The sequence below is a fragment of the Lithobates pipiens genome, unplaced genomic scaffold (genome assembly GCF_037356315.1).
Source record: "Lithobates pipiens isolate NorthernLeopardFrog02 unplaced genomic scaffold, aLitPip1_a1.2 Scaffold_27, whole genome shotgun sequence".
Classification (NCBI taxonomy): Eukaryota; Metazoa; Chordata; class Amphibia; order Anura; family Ranidae; genus Lithobates; species Lithobates pipiens.
The window spans coordinates 108,496,108-108,517,896 of record NW_027507788.1 but is presented as its reverse complement, the minus strand read 5'-3'; the positions used below and the strand labels follow the sequence as shown (position 1 = coordinate 108,517,896).

Genomic DNA, 21,789 nt, shown 5'->3' with positions numbered 1-21,789 from the left:
GCACTTCTAATGCTATACATGGGTGTATGAAGTTTGATCAACATAATATGAGATTTTCTGACCAAGAATCCTAACTATTTATTAAGAATAAGGGTTCAGTTTACTAAAAAGTGAAATCCCTTTTTTTGGCAGCTACAAGATAAGTCTAATAACTCAATGATAACTTTATATTTTGAAGAAAGTCTATACTTGCTGCTGTAGGAAAGAGTAGGTGGAGCTTTATTGTGACAGGACAATCCGTGAAAAGTATTATGGGCTTGTCAAAAACGGTGTATAGATTATGCACTGCAAAGCTTTGTTAGCAAGTATAAAACTACTCACTACTAAATGTAAAGTTAGGATTATCCAATTCTTTCACAATTAGGAAGATGTCTGGGACATTAGGATTACGTGGAGAAAACAAAAAAAACTTGTAGAGTCTGTTAAAACTGGCATATGGAACAGATTGCTTTGAATGTGAAAAAAATATTGTTTTCAGAATTATTTTATTCCCAATGTCCACTATCAGTTCCATCTATTCTCTGAGTAATCTGAAGCCCTGGTAAAAGAGAATCAACTTGAGACCCCAAATGTGTTATTGAATATTACAGCCTTACACACCATGTTTTACTTTTTTGTGAGCACCTTTAAGGGTCTACTATTCCATGACACTGCAGCAAAATGTCCCTTTAAAAAAATTCCGGTGTTGTAGGCTGTCCTCCTACAAAGTATTATTGCAACTTGTGTCTTCCCTGCATTATTTAAGGCTTTTGCAGCTTTGTGATTACCTTGCTAAAATATGTTTTTTCTCTGATTCATACTTGGTCCTGAAATGTCAAAGTGATTATACTCCCTAGTAAATGTATTCAAACATCCTTAATGAATGAGAACATGCTGAAGACTTCTGTTGTCTGGGGTAAATTAGTCAGCTTTATTTTTTTTTTGAGTCCTACCAACAATCTTTAGTTTTCATCTAAGTCACTATTTGTAGTCCGCCATTAAGAACATAGGTATGTAAGTTTTCTTTTAAGCAGCAGTTGAAGCACCAACAATTCCTTAGACCTCAGAATCATAGAATGTCACTCCGTCTGCACTCTGTGGCTTAGCAGTTCCTGGGAACATCGTGTGGAATTGTTTTGAAAAGAAGAGAACACAAGGAATACAAAGCTAGAAAGAAAGTTGTCCAGAAAATATTATGGGGGGAAATTTTGTCCTGCTAACATCATACTAAAGTAATATTTTTTCCAATTTAATTGACAATGTATATAAAAGGACCTGATTTACAAGCTGAGGCAGTTTGCTTCAGGACTAATAATGACATGGAAATAATCTTTGCCCCTGTCATCTAAAGTGAAAGGCATAGCATGCCAGGAATATAATGCTTTATTCTAGAAATAGACGAATACACCTTTTATTGCCATTGCTGGCCTGCTTCTTAAATGCTAGAGGCCTGGTTGTCATGCTGACCATGTGGGTTCAAAAATTTTTAAGTTACTGACAAGAAGTAAGTATAAGGACAACTTCTGATTTAATTCTCACTCTCCTGATTGGTATGGTTGTTATAGGTAAATGGCTCTAAATATTAAAGCCCGATACAGCCAGGCAACTAATATTTTCTAATGGAAGTCAACAATGGAATTGGTTTTTAGAATGTTAGTCACTGTTATGGATGATACAGTAATGGCATAACAGTCTTCCATGCCCTGTGTCTGATGAGCTATAATAGGACCCATTCAAAACATGGTAACTACTGTGCTCCGGAAATTCTTTTATTTGGGGATTGTGTAACTCCAGATAGTTAATGAAAGCTAGGGCATGCAAGGTAGCATAGCGGAAGATTGGAAAATGAAAATGATGCAGACTTTTTGGCAATAACCACCAAAAGTTTACAGATAGCTACGCTGAGTGAATTGGCTCAATTCTCTATTTGTTTATACTGACTATTGCTGACTGCTGGATGCACTTATAAATGAATATATTTTTACTGTATTTTAGATGCCTCCAGTGGTCAACAGTATCAGTGATTATTGATCCATTCACCATAAAGAGCTACTGTCTCTCTGGTGACACATGATCTTCACACTGTGCCCAGGAGCCGCTAAATGCAGAAGTACGCAGTTGGGAACAGGCAAAGCAAGCAGCACTTGTAAGTACATTGTAGAGATGTGGAAGGTGAATTGAGTTGTGAGGTGGGAAGATTTGTTCGAATAAATAATTCAGGCACCAGTGCACACTAATGCAAAATTTGGAGATCAGTACATATTTCTAATATACAGTACATTGATTGCTTACCAGCAATCTGTACAGAGACAGTATTTGGAATCATTTGGCTAATTTTGGAAATACCCAGCAATGTCTCAGATTCTCTATGTTCTGTGATAAAAAAAAAAATTTAAGTAGATGCAAAGGCTAAAATGATCAAAGTTTAAAGCTTTGCCTCCCTACTGCTGATAAACATGCTGCATACTCTTTGAAATAAATCACAGTGTAGTTACATTTTTTTCACTTCTTTACTTGAGTAAGAGGCTCAACAATGGAGCTGAATCAATCCACTGAGCAGTGATGTCACCTGCCACCTTCCAGTGAACTACCTATTGTAAAAGGAGGAGAGAGCTCCCTTCCACCAGGTGCAGCAAGCCTCTTACTGACACACAAAAGATGGTGCTGCCAGATCTAATAACCACTCAGAAGAAGGGAAAAATTATATAATTTGTATAATACACACCTTGTAATTTTTCTTTACTGGTGATATTCCATGGCAGCATACATGTGGTAGTAGCCCTTCCTACTTCCACCCATAGGACCAATGTAAACCTATACAGCTGAATGAGGTGAGGTGGGTTTAGCTTGCTACCATGGAAAGTAATATTACAAGGTAAGTATGATACAATTTTCCCTTTTCCTGGGGCCAACATGTGGTAGTATACATGTCGTAGACCAATAACCAGCAACTAGGGTGGTCATTTTAGGCAAATCCTATTTTATAAACAAGTGGGGCATCTCCAGCCTTCCTGCCAAAATTAACTGTAGAGAGGACTGCTGAGTCTATAAGTATTACTTTAGTATTACTGAAAGAATGTCACAGTCAGGGATCAGGCTCGGAGACCAGTGGCAGTAGAGAGGCTTCTACCAACCAGCTGGATATGTACAACAGCACTGGCACCCTGGCAGATGATCTTGGCTCACCCGAGGTGCAGAGTCAAAGCACTAATCGGTGTTCACCAAGGCCCCCAATAGTGGATATGGGTTTTGCTGCATGTTAGTACCAGATTGCGGCCCTCAGAATCGTCCCATCTGGAGGTGTGCAAGCTGGGGTCTAGTAGTGGATATAGCAGGTACAGATCAAGCTGAAGTGTAGACAGTAAACAAGCAAAAGGTCAGTAACAAGAGGCCGCAGGTTGAGATCAAGCGGAAACGTAGTGGAGGAACAAGCCAAAGGTTGGTAATGAGTGGTAGTAGAGATACAGACAAGATACAGGAGTGACAAGAACGAGATATTGGCTGGAGAGAACACAATAATCTGGCAAACGGGAAGTGCAAAGGCATGGCTAAAATAGGAAGTTCATGGGAGGAGCAAGGGGTTTAAGGTTCAAGACAGGCAAGGTTCAAAGCCAGATCATTCAAGAAATTTTCCTGGGAGCTGTCCTGCATCCCAGGTGGCACAGCAAGAAGAGACATTGCCGACACAGAAAAGGTTGCCTGGATACCGACAGTACTTTGCTCCTTCCAGGACATTCCCTGGAAGTCTTAGGGCCACGTTTGTGAGGGAATAGAGATGGACGAACTTCCAATGGGACATTTCGCGAACACGGCCGAAAGTTCACGAACCGCAAATTTCACAGCGGGCCCCATTGACTTTAATGGCAGGCGAACTTTAAAAACCTACAGGTCATATTTTCAGCCACAAAATAATTACTAGCTGTGCACACATAGTCCCACCACATGGCCACTGACATAACACATGTATGAAGTGAATCTGGGATCGACAACTATAAGCATTCTTTTTTTATATGTGAAATTTTGACAATTCAGGACTCAGGAGAGCATGAAGGCAATGGAGGAGAGGAAAGGTCAGGGTAGGCTATGAAGAGGGTGCAGGAGAGGATCACCAGCACTATGATATAGAGCACTGACACCAGCACCGTGATAGAGTGCACTGACACCAGCACCATGATATAGAGCACTGACACCAGCACCGCAATAGAGTGCACTGACACCAGCACCGTGATAAAGTGCACTGACACCAGCACCGTGATAGAGTGCACTGACACCAGCACCATGATATAGAGCACTGACACCAGCACCATGGTATAGAGCACTGACACCAGCACCGTGATATAGAGCACTTACACCAGCACCGTGATAGAGTGCACTGACACCAGCACTGTGATAGAGTGCACTGACACCAGAACCGTGATATAGATCACTGACACCAGCACCGTGGTATAGAGCACTGACACCAGCACCGTGATATAGAGCACTGACACCAGCACCGTGATATAGAGCACTCACACCAGCACCGTGATATAGAGCACTGACACCAGCACCATGATAGAGTGCACTGACACCAGCACCGAGATAGAGAGCAGTGACACCAGCACCGTGATTTAGAGCACTGACACCAGCACCGTGATAGAGTGCACTGACACCAGCACCGTGATATAGAGCACTGACACCAGCACTGTGATATAGAGCACTGACACCAGCACCGTGATAGAGTGCACTGACACCAGCACCGTGATAGAGTGCACTGACACCAGCACCGTGATATAGAGCACTGACACCAGCACCGTGATATAGAGCACTGACACCAGCACCGTGATATAGAGCACTGACACCAGCACCGTGATAGAGTGCACTGACACTAGCACTGTGATAGAGTGCACTGACACCAGCACCGTGATATAGAGCACTGACACCAGCACTGAGATAGAGAGAACTGACAACAGCACCGTGATTGAGTGCACTGACACCAGCACCGTGATAGATTGCACTGACACCAGCACGAGATAGAGAGCACTGACAGCAGCACTGATACCAGCAACTTGCTGCTGGGCCCCAAAAATATGACATCGCTCAACCTCTTTAAACAGGAGGGTACGGGCATATAGTATGGTGTGCTTTTTTTGTACAAGGAAGTTAGCCAAATGTAGAAAAAAGGTTTGTGTGCTCGATTAAATAAATAGTTTATAGAGATATACATGGTCTATTGGTGACATGTGTTGAATTCCTCCGAGATCCATGCCTCATTCATTTTTATAAATGTGAGGTAGTCAACACTGCCGTGAGCTAGGCGAGTGCGCTTATCGGTCACGACCCCCCCTGCTGCGCTGAACGTCCTTTCAGACAGGACACTGGACGAGGGGCAAGCCAACAGTTCGTTTGCTAATTGGGCAAGCTCTGGCCAGAGGTCAAGCCTGCCCACCCAGTAGTCCAGGGGTTCATCACTCCTCAGAGCGTCCACATCGGCCGTTAACCCGATGTAGTCGGACACCTGTCGGTCTAGACGTTCCCTGGTGCTGGATCCGGATGAGACCTGTCGATGGGTCGGCTGAAAGAATGACCTCATATCAGAAGTCACCAACACATCTTCTAACCGCCCTCTTCTTGCAGTCACTGTTGGATTGGTACCCACAACTCTTTCTCTGGGAGTGGGAATTCCTCCTGCGCACGCAAAAGCAGAATGCAGCATTTCTCGAAGCAAGGCCTGGAAGTGCTCCATTCTGACAGCCCTCTGTGATGGTGGTAACATTTCCGCCATTTTGTGTTTGTACCGGAGGTCTAAGTACGTTGCCACCCAGTACTGGTCCTTGACCCTTATGCTTTTTATATGGGGTCCCTGTTAAAGCACTGGAGCATGAAGGCCCCCATTTGCACTAAACTGGAAGCGGTGTGGTAGCCTGGCTCCTGCTCATCATCCAGGATAATGCTGTCCTCCTTGTTCTCCTCTCCCCATCCACGCACAATAACAGGGATCCCAGAAAGGTTTAAAGCATGGTCTTCTTGCTCCTCCTCATCTGCCCCGGCACCATCCTCCTCTGACTCCTCTTCAGACTCCTGTTGTTGACTTGTCTCAGATAGAGTAGCCCCCCCTGGGAATTCATCCAGCATTGCGACTTCCTCATCTTCCCGCTCCTGCTCCTCCACGGCTTGATCAATGACACAACACAATGCACGCTCCATAAAGAGGGCATAAGGTACCATGTCACTGATGGCACCATGGCTGTGACTGACCAGTTTGGTGATCTCATCAAATGGCCGCATGTGTCGCACATGAGCAGCCACTGGCGCGGTGAAAAAAACCCAGCTCCCCAGAACCTGTTCTGCCGCAGAGTTCGTACAGGTAGACGTTAACTGCACATTTCTGCTGGAGCAGCCTATCAAGCATATAGAAGGTTGAGTTCCATTGCGTCGGGCAATCGCAAATAAGATGTCTGACCGGCAGATTGTGTCGCCGCTGAATGTCAGCAAGGCGAGCCATGGCCGTGTAAGATCTTCTGAAATGGGCCGAGATTTTCCTTGCCTGCCGCAAGATGTCCTGGACCCCAGGGTATTTGACAACGAATCGCTGCATGACCAAGTTTAAGATGTGTGCCATGCATGGCACATGCGTAATTTTGCCCTGTTTCAATGCGCTAAGCAGATTGGCACAGTTGTCACACACCACTTTACCAACTGTCAAATTGAGCAGTGTTAGCCACTGATCTGCCTGTGAACGCAAAGCTGAAAGGAGTGCAGGGCCAGTGTGGCTCCTGGCTTCCAGGCACAACAGATGCAGCACAGCATGGCAACGTCTCACCTGGCATGTCGAATAGGTTGTGGGGAGCTTGGGCGGCGCAGTGGAAGAGACACTAGCAGCGGAAAAGGAGGAGTCAGCCGAGGAGGAGAGGGAGGAGGATGGAGTAGGAGGAGGAGAAGAAGAGGCAGGCCTGCATGCAATCCGTGGCGGTAAAACCAAATCTACACGGGTGCCACGGGTTACATGCTTGACGGCCGTCAGAAGGTTCACCCAGTGGGCAGTAAAAGTGATATACCTTCCCTGCCCGTGTTTGCTAGACCACGTGTCTGTGGTCAGATGTATCTTGGCACCGACACTGTGTGCCAGAGATACATTCACTTGCCGCTGAACATGGCCATATAGCTCTGGCATGCCCTTCTGTGAGAAATACTTCCTTCCTGGGACCTTCCATTGTGGTGTTCCAATGGCCACAAATTTTCGAAAGGCCTCCAAGTCCACCAGTTTTTATGGCAGTAGTTGGCTATCATTTCTGACAAGCCAGCCGTCAACCATTGGGCAAGAGGGTTATCCGGCATCATAATTTTTTTTACGCTCGAACATTTGGCCCATGGAAGCCTGCCTTTTTGCAGAAAACATGAGCTTGGCATGATGGAAGATAGAGTGGAGGACAATTGTGAGGAAAGAGGAGAAGTAGAAGGCGAGGCTGGACAGTGAGAGACTGGAGTGTGGCTTTGTGTATTCTGTTGCTCCCACTGGGCTCAGTGATGGCAGCTCATGTGCCTTCTTAAGGCGGTCGTCCCTAGGTGAGTGTTGGGCTTACCGCTACTTATGCGTTGACTGCAAAGATTGCAGATGGCAACACTATTGTCAGCAGCGGACGCGTTAAAAAAAGCCCACACTGCGGAGCCATGGGCCGGCATCCTGAGAGCGCCAGATTTGACTGTACATGGTTGATGCCTCGCTCCTGATACATTCACAGTCTGCTTTGTCCCTCCTGTGCAATCTAAGTTCTTCCTGCTTCTCCTCCCTATCTGCTGGTCCATATCTCCCTCTGAACTCCCCTCTTCTTCCTCTCTTGTGGGCACCCACGTGACATCACTAGACACGTCATCATCGACGTCACCTTCCCCACCGCTATAATTAGAGATCTCGGAGTAGGCAGCAACAGCGGGGACCAACCTCCTCCTTGGGCTGATCTGGGTACTGTCGTCAGACTGCTGAGTGGCGGTTGTTGCTACTTCCTCTTCCTGATCCAATGGCAAGAGTGGCTGCGCATCGGAAATGTCTTGATGTGGATCGGAAAATAATTCCTGTGACTCAAGCGGAAGGTATATGATGGTGGTGGTGTTGGTGGTAGTGTCTTTGGGGGTGCACATAACAGAGAGTGAAGAAGAGGGCAGCAGTCAGCAGCAGTGCACCACAACCCTATATATTGTACACCTATACCAGTCCTTACAAGGACCTTTGTGGACCTAGTAGCTAGTGATTTGCAGACTGTCCCTCAGTCCCTACACTGATAAAGGACTGCTGCAGAATAGGGCAGTAATCTGCAGCACAGTCCTGCACCAGCACCCAATATATTGTACACCTATACCAGTCCTTAAAAGGACCTTGTAGCTAGTGATTTGCAGACTGTCCCTACACTGATAAAAAACAGCTGCAGAATCTGGCAGCAGTCAAGTATAATATTCTTTCTATATTTGGAAGAAAGTATATTATACATGTACAACCCTATATACTGTACACCTATACCAGTCCTTAAAAGGACCTTTGTGGACCTAATAGTAATAGCTAGTGATTAAACTGACTGTCCCTGCTGCACACAGCGTCCTGTCCCTCCCTACACTGACAAAAAAACAGGCTGCTGCAATCACCAGCACAGCAGTGCACTGAACCCTATATACTGTACTACACCTATACCAGTCCTTAAAAGGACTTTTGTGGACCTAATAGCTAGCGATTTGTGTCACTACAGTCTCTCCCTGCTCCACACAGTGTCCTGTCCCTAAACTGACATAAGACAGAATGTAAAATGGCCACCAGATCAGGTCTATTTATAAGGTAGGGGAATGTCCAATTGTCCATGTGCTGAAATGTCTCAATTGGCTGTCCTGTGCTCCATGATGGACGGCAATAGTCCACCGATCGGGCGAATCACGAACACGCAAAATTCGCCGCAAACCGACCGTCGGGCGAACAGTTCGGCCCATCCCTATGAGGGAACCCCTGGTGGAATTCTCTTGTTAATCTAGGGCATGAATGTTCTCCTCAGGTTTCCAAGAATTCTCATCTGGCCCATATTGTTCCCATTGAACCAGATAATGTAATTTGTTCCTAAAGATCCTGAAATCAAGAATTTTCAAGTAGTGATCTAGTGAGAAGATCAATGACTACCAAGATAGCGGCCATCTCTTTCAAGGGAGGAAGTTAGACCTTAAAGTCCATAGAAGTTGACCCCAGTGTCTTGATGGAACAGGGAATGGTTAGAGTAACCCCAAAGGAGAAGATCAGGATGTCTTACTGCGTAAACGGGTCACATCACTTCTGAGATAGGATTGTACATTTAGAGTTGCCTTGCTGGAGAGGCTCAAACAACATTTGTGATAAGGCATCAGCTTTTAAATTCTTTAACCCGGATTGATACAGGATGATAAAATTAACCTGGAAAAGTGCTTGTCTAGAAGATAATCTCTTGGCAGATTGAATGAACTACAGTATTTTATAATCAGTGAGAACTATTACAGGATGATTAGCCCCTTCCAGCAGATGCCTCCATTCGTAAAAGGCTTCATTAATTGCCAGCAGCTCCTTATTCCAAATGTCATAATTCCTTTCAACTGAAGACATTAAATGAGAGAATTAAGCACACGGACGAAGCTGCATCTTTTACCCATTTTTTACTGAGAAAGTATAGCTGCCACAGAGAAATAATGTATCCCAGGAACTGGATCTGGGTTTGTTCAACCTCACATTTCTCCAGTTTGATATAAAGTCGGTTCTTCACTAACCTTTCAAAGAGCATGCAGACTGGCATTGCGAGAGTGTTGCAAGAGCAAAAGACATAACCAAGGACTCAAAATGCCCATATCTGGTTCTAAAGACAGTTCTACATTTGTCCCCTTGACGAATGCGAACAAGGTTAAATGCCCCCTATAAAAATAGTTTTGTAAAGACTTTGGCAGTAAGGAGTTTTTACAACATTTCAGCAATTAAGGGAAGGGAATAACTGTTTTAAATTCAAATCCCTGTAATCGATGCACGGACACGTAGTGGAGTCCTTTTTCTCAACAAAGAACAGGGCTGCCCCTGAAGGAGACATTGAATGTCTGATAAAGCCCTTCTCTAAATGCTGCATACTAGTATCAGGTTGTGGTCCTTACGATTGATCCACCAGGAGGTGAGCAAGCTGGGGTCTAATAGTGGATATAGCAATAGGGATCAAGCAGAAGCATAGTCAGTAAACAAGCCAAAAGTTGGTAAAACATGGTCGCAGGTTGGGATCAAGGAGACGTTTAGTCAAGGAACAAGCCAAAGGTCAAAAACGAGTGGTAGTAGAGATATGGATTGGTAGCAGGAGTGACATGAGCGAAATATTGGATAGAGAGAGCACAGTAAGGGAAAGGCATGGCTAAAATAGAAAGTTCATGGGAGGAGCAAAGGGTTCAAGGTTCAAGAGAAACAAGGCTCAAGGCTATCTCATTCAATTCATTTTCCATGGAGCTGTTAAGCACACCAGGTGGCACAGCAAGAAGAAACTTTTGCAAACACAACAGAGGTCACAGGTTCAGATATTAACAAACAAACATTCTCCTGCGCTCACAGTGGTTAACCCAGTGGTACACAGTGCAAAAAGGGAGCAGAGGGGCAAAAACACACAGAAGTGCAGTACAAACAACTCCAATACATCACTTACTGGTAAGACTGCATCCACACAGGTTGAAATGGGTCACCATGATACACCCCTATCAAGTCCCATTACCCTGGTGGATGATGTAGGTACTGCTTTGGTCACTGGAGAGAGAGCACTTATCCAGTTCCCAATCAGGATTTAAAAAGCACCACCAACGTTGCACCATTAGACCCAGGGTCTTTTTTTGGGGAAGGAGCTGCAGGTTCCCTTAAACCCGCAGCGACAAAAGCTACAGCATCCAAAGTTGTCCCCCAAATGTCATAAAAAGAGAAAGTCAATGAGGTGGAAAGGGGGAGGGGGGGCATAAATACATGAAGGGGCATAAAATACGTGAATACGTATTTCACTATCAAGATCTACAATCTTTTACACGATTAGACTAGATGAGACTGAATTCTATTGAATCTATTAAGGAAAGGCCTCAATTCTGTACCTGAAACCCTCCAAATCTGTTCAAGCTTTTTATTGATTTGAATAGATTTATACGTAATCTTGCAGTTCAAAGATACTACATGATTAAGGATAATAATTCAATAGAGTAAGGGGAGTCTGTTCCCTCTCCCACCATTTCCCACAGGTCCATATAAACTGAGATTATGCACACACATTATGGGCCTAAATCCACTTTCTACCCACATTGGACAAAGGGAAACTTTGTGTCGACCTTCTATGAAGTTGTGCTTTAAGACTTCAGGTCTCTTTGCAATGGCAAGAAATACAAGAAAGGTGGAGGTCAAGAGAGTGACATCAAAGGATTCCTGCATAGCCTGAAAAAGACAGATATCATTATCAGGAAAGCAGATAAAGACGAAGGCCTGGTAAGCCAAGATCGTGAATCTTACCTTGAAGAGGCCTATGGAATGATTGGAGACTCAAATATTTAGCGGAGGATAGATAAGATTTGATCTGGCTGTTCTCATTTGACCAAGTTCACCACACATGGGAACGATTGATTGGAAAAAGATCGTTGAATGGTTTCCAAGATTCTAGGAGGTACTTCATGTCTTATGGTCACTTGCTGGCCAGGGCCATCTGGTGAGCGCAATTTGTAGTCACTTTGGGTGAAAAGTCATGAATATTATTTTTAAAACGGATTTTATTTCTCACATGATGTTGGAGTGGAATCATTTAGAAAGAATTTTGGAGCTGGTTTGAACTTTTCATGATATATTTGTTTGAGCAATCATAAATATATTAATAATTTTTTCTGAGACATTTGTGCACATGTATAAAGTGAAGTCATTCACTAATACTCATTTATACATGGTGTTGAATGCATAAATACTATTTTTATAAATTATTTTTTGCATTTTAATGATTTCACTGGGGGCACCCTTTACCACAGCATTCATTCTTCATTTGTTTTCACTAAGTTCAGGTGCAGCAACCCTTTTTTTCTTTTTTCTTTTATTATTGGCGCTGGTTCCATTTATTTATTATTCAAATATCTATGAAAAATTAACATGTGACCCTACTGATATATACAGAGGGGAATTCAAGCATCTGTTGGATAAGGCTCTCAGAGATGAGGTTTTGACTAAGAATGAATATCTATTCCTCTATGTAAAACATTCGGTAGTTCCTCACTTTTACCACATACTGAAGATCCACAAGGATGTGGAGAATCCCGTGGGGAGATCCACTATTGCTGGAATCAATAGTTTGGCCAGTAATTTGGGCTACTATATAGACCACTTCTTGCAGATCAAGCTATTAGCTTACCTTCCTACATCAAGAAATCAGGTCATGTGTTGAATATAAAAAAAAATGCAGATAGAAAAATAAAGGGAAGAGAGAAAATAGGAAGGAAAAACCCAGAGGGAATCAGTCCGCTGTGTAAAGATACTCATTCATAGAAGTGGGTAAGATCCCATTCATAATTTAAACCATTAGGAATGCAGGTACGTAAATGAAAGATCCAAAAGGCCTCACACTTGCACAGCAGTCTGAACACATCCCCCCATCCATCCCCAAAGGGTCTCCTATCTCTCCCAATTCCCTGTATACATAAGTCTGCGTGATCACCCCCATGTCGACCATTAAAAGGATTAACTACATTTATAGAATGTTTCTTCTGTATGTCATGGTCATGGAGGTGATTACACAGCCTCTTGGTTGTCCTGCCCACATACTGTATATGGTAAACCTTAGAAGTGATGAGGTACCCTAAATGCTTAGTATTGGAATTGATGCAATTCTTAAACTTGTACTCCTTCCCACTAACAGGGGATTTGAATCTCTCTCCCCTAGCCAAGTGGGGGCAACCAGAGCACTCTTCTGCACCACACTGGTAATTGCCCTTAAAGATCAACTAGGCGTCACCTCATGCACCCCAAGAAGAAAAATAGCTGGGGGAGAGATAACTAACCAATCCCAGGGCACATCAAAAGACTACCCTAACCCCATCTGAAAGTATACAAGCATATACATTATCACTATATAATACTGGAAGATAACATTCTATTATGTTTCTAATCTTCCTAAATTCCATGGTAAATGCTGTGGAGAAAACCAGTGGTCCAATCTGTGTCTTTCCTTGTGTTTTGTTATTCAATAAACTATTCCTCTCCATTTTCTTGGCTATAATAACTGCTCTCTTTACAACTCTACTTGGGTATCCACGCTGCTGAAATTGATCACAGATGTGGGCCAGCTCTTTTTCAAGGTCTTCATCCATGTTGCATATTCTCTGCAGCCTTAAAAACTGGTCCACAGGAATGCCCCTGACTTTATGGCTTGGATGACCCAAATTAGCCCCCAAAATGCTGTTGCCTGACAGTAGTCTTCTATAAAGGCTAGTAACTTCATGTCCACCATGACTGGCTAAAACCTTATCCAAAAAACTGATTGAATCCCTATTCATCTGTCCTGTGAATTTAAGGTTTAGCTGATTATCATTCAAGTATAAAAAAAAAATCTTCAAGTGTCCCCAATTCCCCAGAACAGATAAAGAAAAGATTATCAATATACCGCCACTAAACCTAATGTGCGGACGGAACAGGATGTCTCATCGAAATATTCTCACCCTCTCCCACCAAGCTCTCCCACCATGCTGTCAAAGAGCTTCCTGCTTATACACGTCGTCATCCTGAACAACAACCAGGCCACCTTTATCCTAGTTCTTAATGATGATAGAGCGGTCCTCGCGCAACTGTTTAAGAGACTGTATTTCACTGGGACTGAGGATCTCATTTGGGATGCACCCACCGGTAGCAATACGTGAGGCTAATCTTGTTAACTCCTGCTCTACCATTTTCTGAAAATGGTCCAGCTCTTTGCCTCTAGATTGTGTCGAAAAAAAATCTAACCAACATTTCCTAATATAGGTGCATTTGGTCTTAAAAGTCTTGTAATTAGTTAATACATGTGAATTATTATTATTATTATACACGATTTATATAGCACCAACAGTTTACGCAGCGCTTTACAGTGTATAGGGGGGGACAACACAATTACAGTACAGTTCAATACAAAGGGTACAGGAGGGCCCTGCTCATAGAGCTTACATTCTAAAGGGAGGGGGTGGTGGTATAAAAGGTAATAGCTGCAGAGAATGATTTGATGGGGTGTGAATATGTTCTTATTCTTAAAAGGGATAGTTAACATACCCAGTTTAATTTACATTATCCCTTATCTTTATATATATGGATTATGGCACTGTATTTTAATTATTTTAAATTAATTGGGACTATGGGGGCATAAAACTATAGAGAAATGTATTGCACTCCCCAAACATTTAAATATAGAAGATGAGAATTAGTAAAGTGAGTTTGTATAGGCTGTGAAAGTGCTATATACAGTGATGCAAGTGCTTACAGGGACTCAGGTGGTAAGTTATCTGAGCTTGGGTTTCTGGGCCTGTACACCTGTCATGGTGATTTACAAAGGGCCCTGTCTGTCTGTTGCATTTTTATCCATTTTAATAGTACTAAGAATACAACAAGATAATACAAAACTCCATCAAAACTTCAAATTGGGAATTAAAATCTTATTGCTGGAGCCCAAACAGACAATAGGCTTGTTGAATATTTAACATAATAGATTTCGATTGCAACTGAAATAACTTTTGGGTAGACTGAGCCTTTAAATAAAGCAATGTTTGTTGATAAACACGTTGTTGATAATTGTGTAAACTAAACAGTAAAAAAAATCTATTAAGGTAAACTTGTTAGATATGACACAACTAAATAATTACTATGGATGAGCAAACCAGTGTGCAGTAATGTAGATCCACCTTCCATGTGGTTTTCACTGCTTGAGCTGGGTCACCCATTCTATGGTTGTTAGTCTAGAACTGTGTTATTCCTTTTAACCATTTCTCTTGGCATATCAAGACACAAACTGATATCAGCGCCCTCGATTAATATATTATTATCTATTTTTGAGCAATGTGGCAATCTGACTATTTTGTCTACGCTTATCAAAACTAGATGCAAGGACTAATAAAAGAAAACTGGAAAAAGACACAGGTGGTTGTTTCCAATATCAGCCAGTCAAGTTTCAACTTTTAATAGTGTCTGTGATCACTGTGGCAACCCTGCTTATGTTCTAATTTCTTTTCTCAGTGTTTAGGTCTCTTAGGAGAGTCAAAACAAAATAAGTTCAATGCTTGTGGAAGGCATCTGTAAAGCTGTTTATTGATATTGCAGGATATAATGCATTTGTTCTTTACCCTGGCAGCCCAAGCAGCTCTTCTGGAACAGTGACTGCACCAGACGATGCCGCTGCTTTGGCAGGAATCTCATCCAGTGTGATCCCAGGCACTGCAAGTCAGATGAAGAATGTGCACTAAGAAATGGAGTGCGAGGCTGTTTCAGCAAGAAGAGTTCCTACTGCATTGCAGCAGGAGGCGGAGTCTTCAGGACATTTGACGGGGCATTTCTTCGCTTTCCAGCAAACTGTGCATTTGTATTATCAACAATTTGTCAAAAGCTGCCTGATATTTCATTCCAGCTAATCATAAACTTCGACAAATGGTCTTCTCCAAATTTAACTGTTATATCACCTGTATACTTCTACATTAATGAAGAGCAAATTCTCATCAGTGATCGTAACACTGTAAAGGTAATAGGCTCACAAAATTCTCTGAACATGAATATTTAAGTTACTAGTAACTTTTTTTGGGCAAGTACTAGTTGCGCTGTTATCAACTACAAATATGTGTGTTCGCATAGTAGATTGAGTTAAAAAAAAGTACACAAGTTAATTGAGTTCCACAAACAGAAAAAATAAATAAATAGAAAACCTTCATAAACAGAGTCCTTTAACCACAGTTGATCCAGAGTAAAGCAGAAAACATTTATAGTCTAAGCTCACATCTATGCAGGCTGCGTTTATGCATTTTCAGGCACATTTTGCGGTGCATTTTGCATTTTTAAACCTTAGTTTTTTATGCATTTTTGCTTGCAGTTTTTATGCATTTTGCGTGTTTCCATTTTTTTTCCTTCAAACACACTGTAAACACACTATATAGATGGTTGCTAATAAGCGGGCCTGGGAAGCCTTAACAACCAATGAGTCATGTAAAAAAAAAGAATTGCCAGCAAAAATAAATTGTAAAAAACACCCCCCCAAGATCGATACCAGACCCTTAAATGAGCATGCAGCCCGGCAGGTCAGGAAAGGGAGGAGATGAGCAAGCACCCCCTCCCTCCTAAACCATACCAGGCCACATGCCCTCAACATGGAGGGTGCTTTTGGGCTCTAATCCACCCCAAAGAAACTTGTCCCCATGTTAATGGGGACAAGGGTCTTTTCCCGACAACCCTGGGTGGTGGTTGTGGGGGTCTGCTGGCAGGGGGCTTATCAGAATCTTTAAGAAAGGAGCCCCCGGATCCCAGCTGCCCCCATGTGAATGAGTAGGGGTACATTGTACCCCTACTCATTCACCAAAAAAAAGCAGTGTAGTGTTACAAAAAACAAGAGGCGGTTATAGTCCGTTATTAAGAATGAAGCACATCCCCATCGTAGCTCCAACATGTTTTCTTCCTCTGGTCTTCTTCCTCAGCCTTCTCCCTCCAGTGGTTTCTTCTCCTTCTGCTGTGTTCTCCCTCCAGTTTTTTCTTCTCCCTCTTCTCTCTCCAATGGTTTCTTCTCCCTCTTCCCTCTCCGGTGATGTCTTCTTCCTCAGCAGCTGCTGATCCGCTAAAAATGTAAAAAATGGTCTTCCCCCTTCCTTCCTTTCTCCATTGTGTCAGCTCCCGCTGTCTACCATTTCTTATATAGCCAAGGGGTGTGGCCATCTGGTGACATCACCTGGAGAAAAATGGAGGCAGAAGACCAGAGGAAGAAGAGACATTGGAGCTACAACGGGGGACATTCTTCAATTTTAATAAAGGATTTGTCAAATACCGTCTCTTGTTTTTGTAACATTACACTAATTGTTTTGGCGAATGGGTAGGAGTACAAGGTACCCCATACACATTCGCATGGGGGGCCCTTTCTTACCCACAACCCTGGCTGGGGGTTGTGGGGGTTTGTGGGTGGGAGCTTATTGGAATCTGGAAGCTCCCTGTAACATGGGGGCCTACAGATCCCAACCTTCCTGTGAACGAGTATGGGCTACATAGTAAAAAAAAAGAAGGTGTAGTGTGCAAAATTACATTAGACGGTTTTTGACAATTCCTTTATTAACAAAGCAAAAACAACGTCCCCCAAAGTAAATCCATCTTCAATCATGGTGCCCTTTCGTCACCACAGACCTAAAAAAAAAACTGGTCCACTCTCGCCGACAGCTGGAGCCTTCAACTGGAGTGCACTGTTTTTTTTTCCATTTTCTGGGTCAGTGGTGGTGACAGGCATCGTGATTGGTGGTGGATTTACTTCAGGGGACAGAAATTGTCAAAAACTTCCTACTGTCATTTTTTACACTATACTTTTTTTATTGGTAAATGAGTAGGGGTACTACGTACCCCATACTCATTCACATGGGGTGCCCAGGATCTTGGGAAACCCTTGTTTAGGAGGCTTCCAGATTCTGATAAACCCCCTGCCCACAGACCCCCACAACCCGGGCAGGGTTGTGGGGAGGAGGCCCTTGTCCGCATCAGCATGGGGACAAAGTGCTTTGGGGGACAGAGTCCTCCCTGCCCATAAGTACCTCTCTATGTTGAGGGCATGTGGCCTAGTATGATTTAGAAGGGGGGATGCTCATTCGTCCCCACCTTTCCTGGCCTGATGGGCTGAATGGTTGGATAAGGGTCTGGTGTGGATTTCGAGGGGGCATCCCATGCATTTTTCTCTTATTTTTTTCTTTCCCGGCAACTCTTTTTTTAAAATATAGTTGTCATTGGGGACTCTCGCAGACAGCTGAGGACTCATTGGTTGTTAAGGACATAGCGGCTGCCCACTCCTTAACAACAGCTATTCACAGCTTGTTAAGGAGAAGGTCTCCTCATAGGACCCCTAGACCCTTATTCTGTAAAACAAGGCAAGAGCTACTTCTGTGCTTTCTTAATAGGAAGACTGTCAGCTTCTGCAAGCATGGAAACACTATGTATTAAGTATATAAAAGAAGAGACCTGAACCAGGTCTGAATAACTGACCAGTAACTTCCCAGAGATCTGCAGTATCATAGCAATAATTGCAAGGTAACAGAATTCAGTATATTATACACCTACTTCTATTGGTGGTCTTTTCACAGTTGTGAATGAGATTTTTTTTTACCCTGGGTGCCTACTTTTAGCTATACCAAACAACTTCAACCTGGTCCAAGTTCTGGCCCCAAAGCAGCATTGAGGTGAACACTAAATACGCCCAAGTCCAGGTAGAAATCTTCAGTACTCTCAGTTTGCTTAGCAGGGATCTAAGGCCACAGTCATGTGGTAGCCAAATTTTGTCTTACACCCTTCTTGTACATGTGCCTCTAAAACCAAATTATTTCAGTGCCTCTTAAAGTCCAAACAATCAAACCTAGACAAGTTGCAGGCCACAATGTCCAAAACACTTTAAGGAGCAACTATGGATAGTTGAACTGAAAACTATATGGATTAAAGGAGCTTTGTGTCTCCAGTCATTAACATATCTTTACAAATAATGTCACTGTAGTAGCATCCTGATCATGTCATGGCACTTGTGTAACAGAGGAACATTTTTGTGGGTATTGTACATGAGAGGGCTTCCAGTACCCTTGCAAGGGTACACTGGAGCTTCAACATACACAATAAAAGCTCCTTTAAAACCTGGGAATAGAATGCATTCATTTTAGTTGGGTTATAGCTGCAACATTTGCTGTTCCATACATTCTTGCATTTATGCTTTCTATTCTATTGTCATCTATAACAAGTTAAACATCTATAACAAGATAAATCATCTATTTAAGCAGCAGAGGAGAATGCAAATTTAGTTTTCAACTCTTTTAAAACTATTATTACTGTATAAAGACAATGCCTCCCAACTATTGGATTATTGCTCACACATTTCAATAATTCTGTTTTCGTTTTTTTGTTTGTTTTATTTTTTTATCATAGGTAAATGGAACACAAGTGACAGTTCCATTTGTAACTGGACTGTCCACAAAAATATACAGCATGGAGGGATTTTTGGTTATTGACACAAGCCCTGACATTCAGATTCATTACAATGGTTTCAACATTATTAAAATTACCATCAGTGAGCGACTTCAAAATAAAGTCTGTGGTCTTTGTGGAAACTTTAATGGAGATCTAACTGATGATTATGTTACTCTAAGAGGGAAACCCGTCGTTAGTAGTGTTGTGTTGGCACAAAGCTGGAAAACCAACGGGATGCAAAAAAGGTTGGCTGTTAATAATTATAGACAACTAACATGCTCTTCAAATCTTAACCAACCAGTCCAATCATTTTTTTATGTATTTTATTGTAATTTAATAATGGCTTTATAGTATGTAAAAAGTAATAATGTGTACAACAATCTTTTTGGATGCTTTTATGTTATTGAAATTAGAAGTTTGGGGATTTGTAGGCTTCATGCGCAATGGTAATTATAAAAATGCCAGTAGCATTAGCTGTAGAATGCTGCATTCTTGTTTTTAAGCATTTGTGTTTTTTAGCAAGACTGTACTCCCACAAAAGCTTATGGCTCAAAAATGCTCATAAATGCTAAATAGCCGCTTTTTCTTCGTTTTTCAGAATTGGTGCTCTTTTACAGCTGAAAAACTCCTCTTCAAACTCACTAGTTCTGTTTTTTTCCAGGCAGAAAATGCCACTGCCACAAACTGCTTTTAAAAGCCTATGTGCACATCAAAACATAGGATAACATACTGGGAAATGTACTGGCTGTAGAAAAAAACCCTGAAGCCAAAAACAGCAGATGTAAAAATGTCCAGTGTGCATGAGGACTAAAGCATAACACAGTATTTCAATTAGTGTGCATTGTGTCATGATATTTACAGATTTCTAGTGCTAACAAGTATCTGGGACAATTTTTAGCTGGTAACAGCTATTTATCATTATGATTTTTCAGTTAGAGATAAATTTATCTGAACTCTGGGTTAGGGCTCTTTCAGACTGGTGGACTCCGCCAGCGGATCCACCTGCTCAGCAGGGGGATCGGTCTGCTGATCCCCACTGAGCAGGTTTATGATAGGTCTGTGTCCTTTCCCCTTATATTGAGCGGACACAGACACAGCCCGCTTACCTCTATGGACAGTTGGATGGAAATGGACCACCTGTTCGTTTACATCTGACTGTTATGTGATTTGATCCACCAGACAGATAGGAAGTGGATCAGTCATCTGTCTTTTTTAGTGGAGAGGACACATGTCTGTTTACATCTGCCACTCCATAGAGGGCAATGGATGGTCTGATTGGGTCCTCCTAAAAAACTGACAGGCGAACCTGATTAGTCCATCTGTGTGAAAAGGGCCTTAGGCCCCTTTCATACATGCGGACAGTATGTCCGTATTTCATCTATCTGTTTGCGGATGAAATACAGACATACATGCATCCCTATGGGAAAGCGGGTGTCTGCGGATGAACATCCGCAGACACCCTCTATTGTCCGCCTTCGCAATTGTCCGATTCTGCAGACGGAGGAAAATCCTATTTTTCTATCCGTCTGCAGAGCGGATCGGATGAACACGGACAGACGGTCCGTGCTCATCCGATCCCCATAGAGGAGAGCGGAGAGCTGACAGGCTCAGCGAGGACAAAGGAGCGATCCCCGCTGAGCGAGCGGATCAACACGGGGCGGATCATTACTGATCCGTCCCGTGTGAAAGGGGCCTTAGAGATTCTTTGAATCAGACTAGTTAATTTCTTGTGCCTGTCAGCTCTATTTACATTTAAGAAAAATCAAGGCCCCCAACATCCTTAGCAAGACACAAATTCCCTTTATTTTCTTAACTACCACTTTTTTTTATAGGTGTGCTATAAAGAAACACTTTTCATAGCACCAAAACACTGCTTTAACCACTTCAATACAGGGCACCTATACATCCTTCTTGCCCAGACCAATTTTCAGATTTCAGTGCTCTCACACTTGCCAATTACTCAGTCATGCAACACTGTACCCAAACATTTTTCATACAAGTAGAGCTTTCTTTTGGTGTTATTTAATTACCACTGAGTTATTTATTTTTTGAGACATAAGTGAAAACAAAGAGCAAAAATGTGGGGAATTAACACTTATGCCACATATACACGGTCGGATTTTCCGACGGAAAATGTTTGGTGGGAGATTTTTGTCGTAAATTCTGACCGTGTGTAGGCTCCATCGGACAATTTCCATCGGAATTGTTGACAAACAAAATTTGAGATCTGGATCTCCCATTTTCCGACAACAAAATCTGTTGTCGGAAATTCCGATCATGTGTACACAATTCTGACACACAAAGTTCTATGCATGCTAGGAATCAAGCAGAAGAGCCACACTGGCTATTGAACTTCAATTTTCTTGGCTCGTCAAACGTCACCGCGTTCTTGGCGTTCGGAATTTCCGACAACATTGTGTGACCATGTGTATGCAAGACAAGTTTGAGCCAACATCCTTCGGAAAAAATCCCATGGATTTTGTTTTCAGAATGTCCGATCATGTGTACGCGGCATTAGTGCTCTGGATTGAGACAAGCACACACTGTAGAGGGATATACTTTGTTTATGTTTCATGTCAGAGGTTTATAGTTTACAAAAACAATGACATGATCCTTGCCTCAAAGATATAAGGTCGAATTATAGCAGTGGT

General features: G+C 42.6%; 1 protein-coding gene across 1 annotated transcript in view; it reads left to right on the top strand.

Moving 5' to 3' along the window:
* Positions 1-21,789, top strand: part of TECTA (tectorin alpha) — a 150,118-nt gene that overhangs the window by 85,375 nt on the left and 42,954 nt on the right. Inside the window, exons 15-16 of the mRNA XM_077457361.1 lie at positions 15,309-15,692; positions 19,097-19,383. Of these exons, the coding sequence (XP_077313487.1) occupies positions 15,309-15,692; positions 19,097-19,383 (671 nt within the window). The remainder of the gene's footprint in view (positions 1-15,308; positions 15,693-19,096; positions 19,384-21,789) is intronic.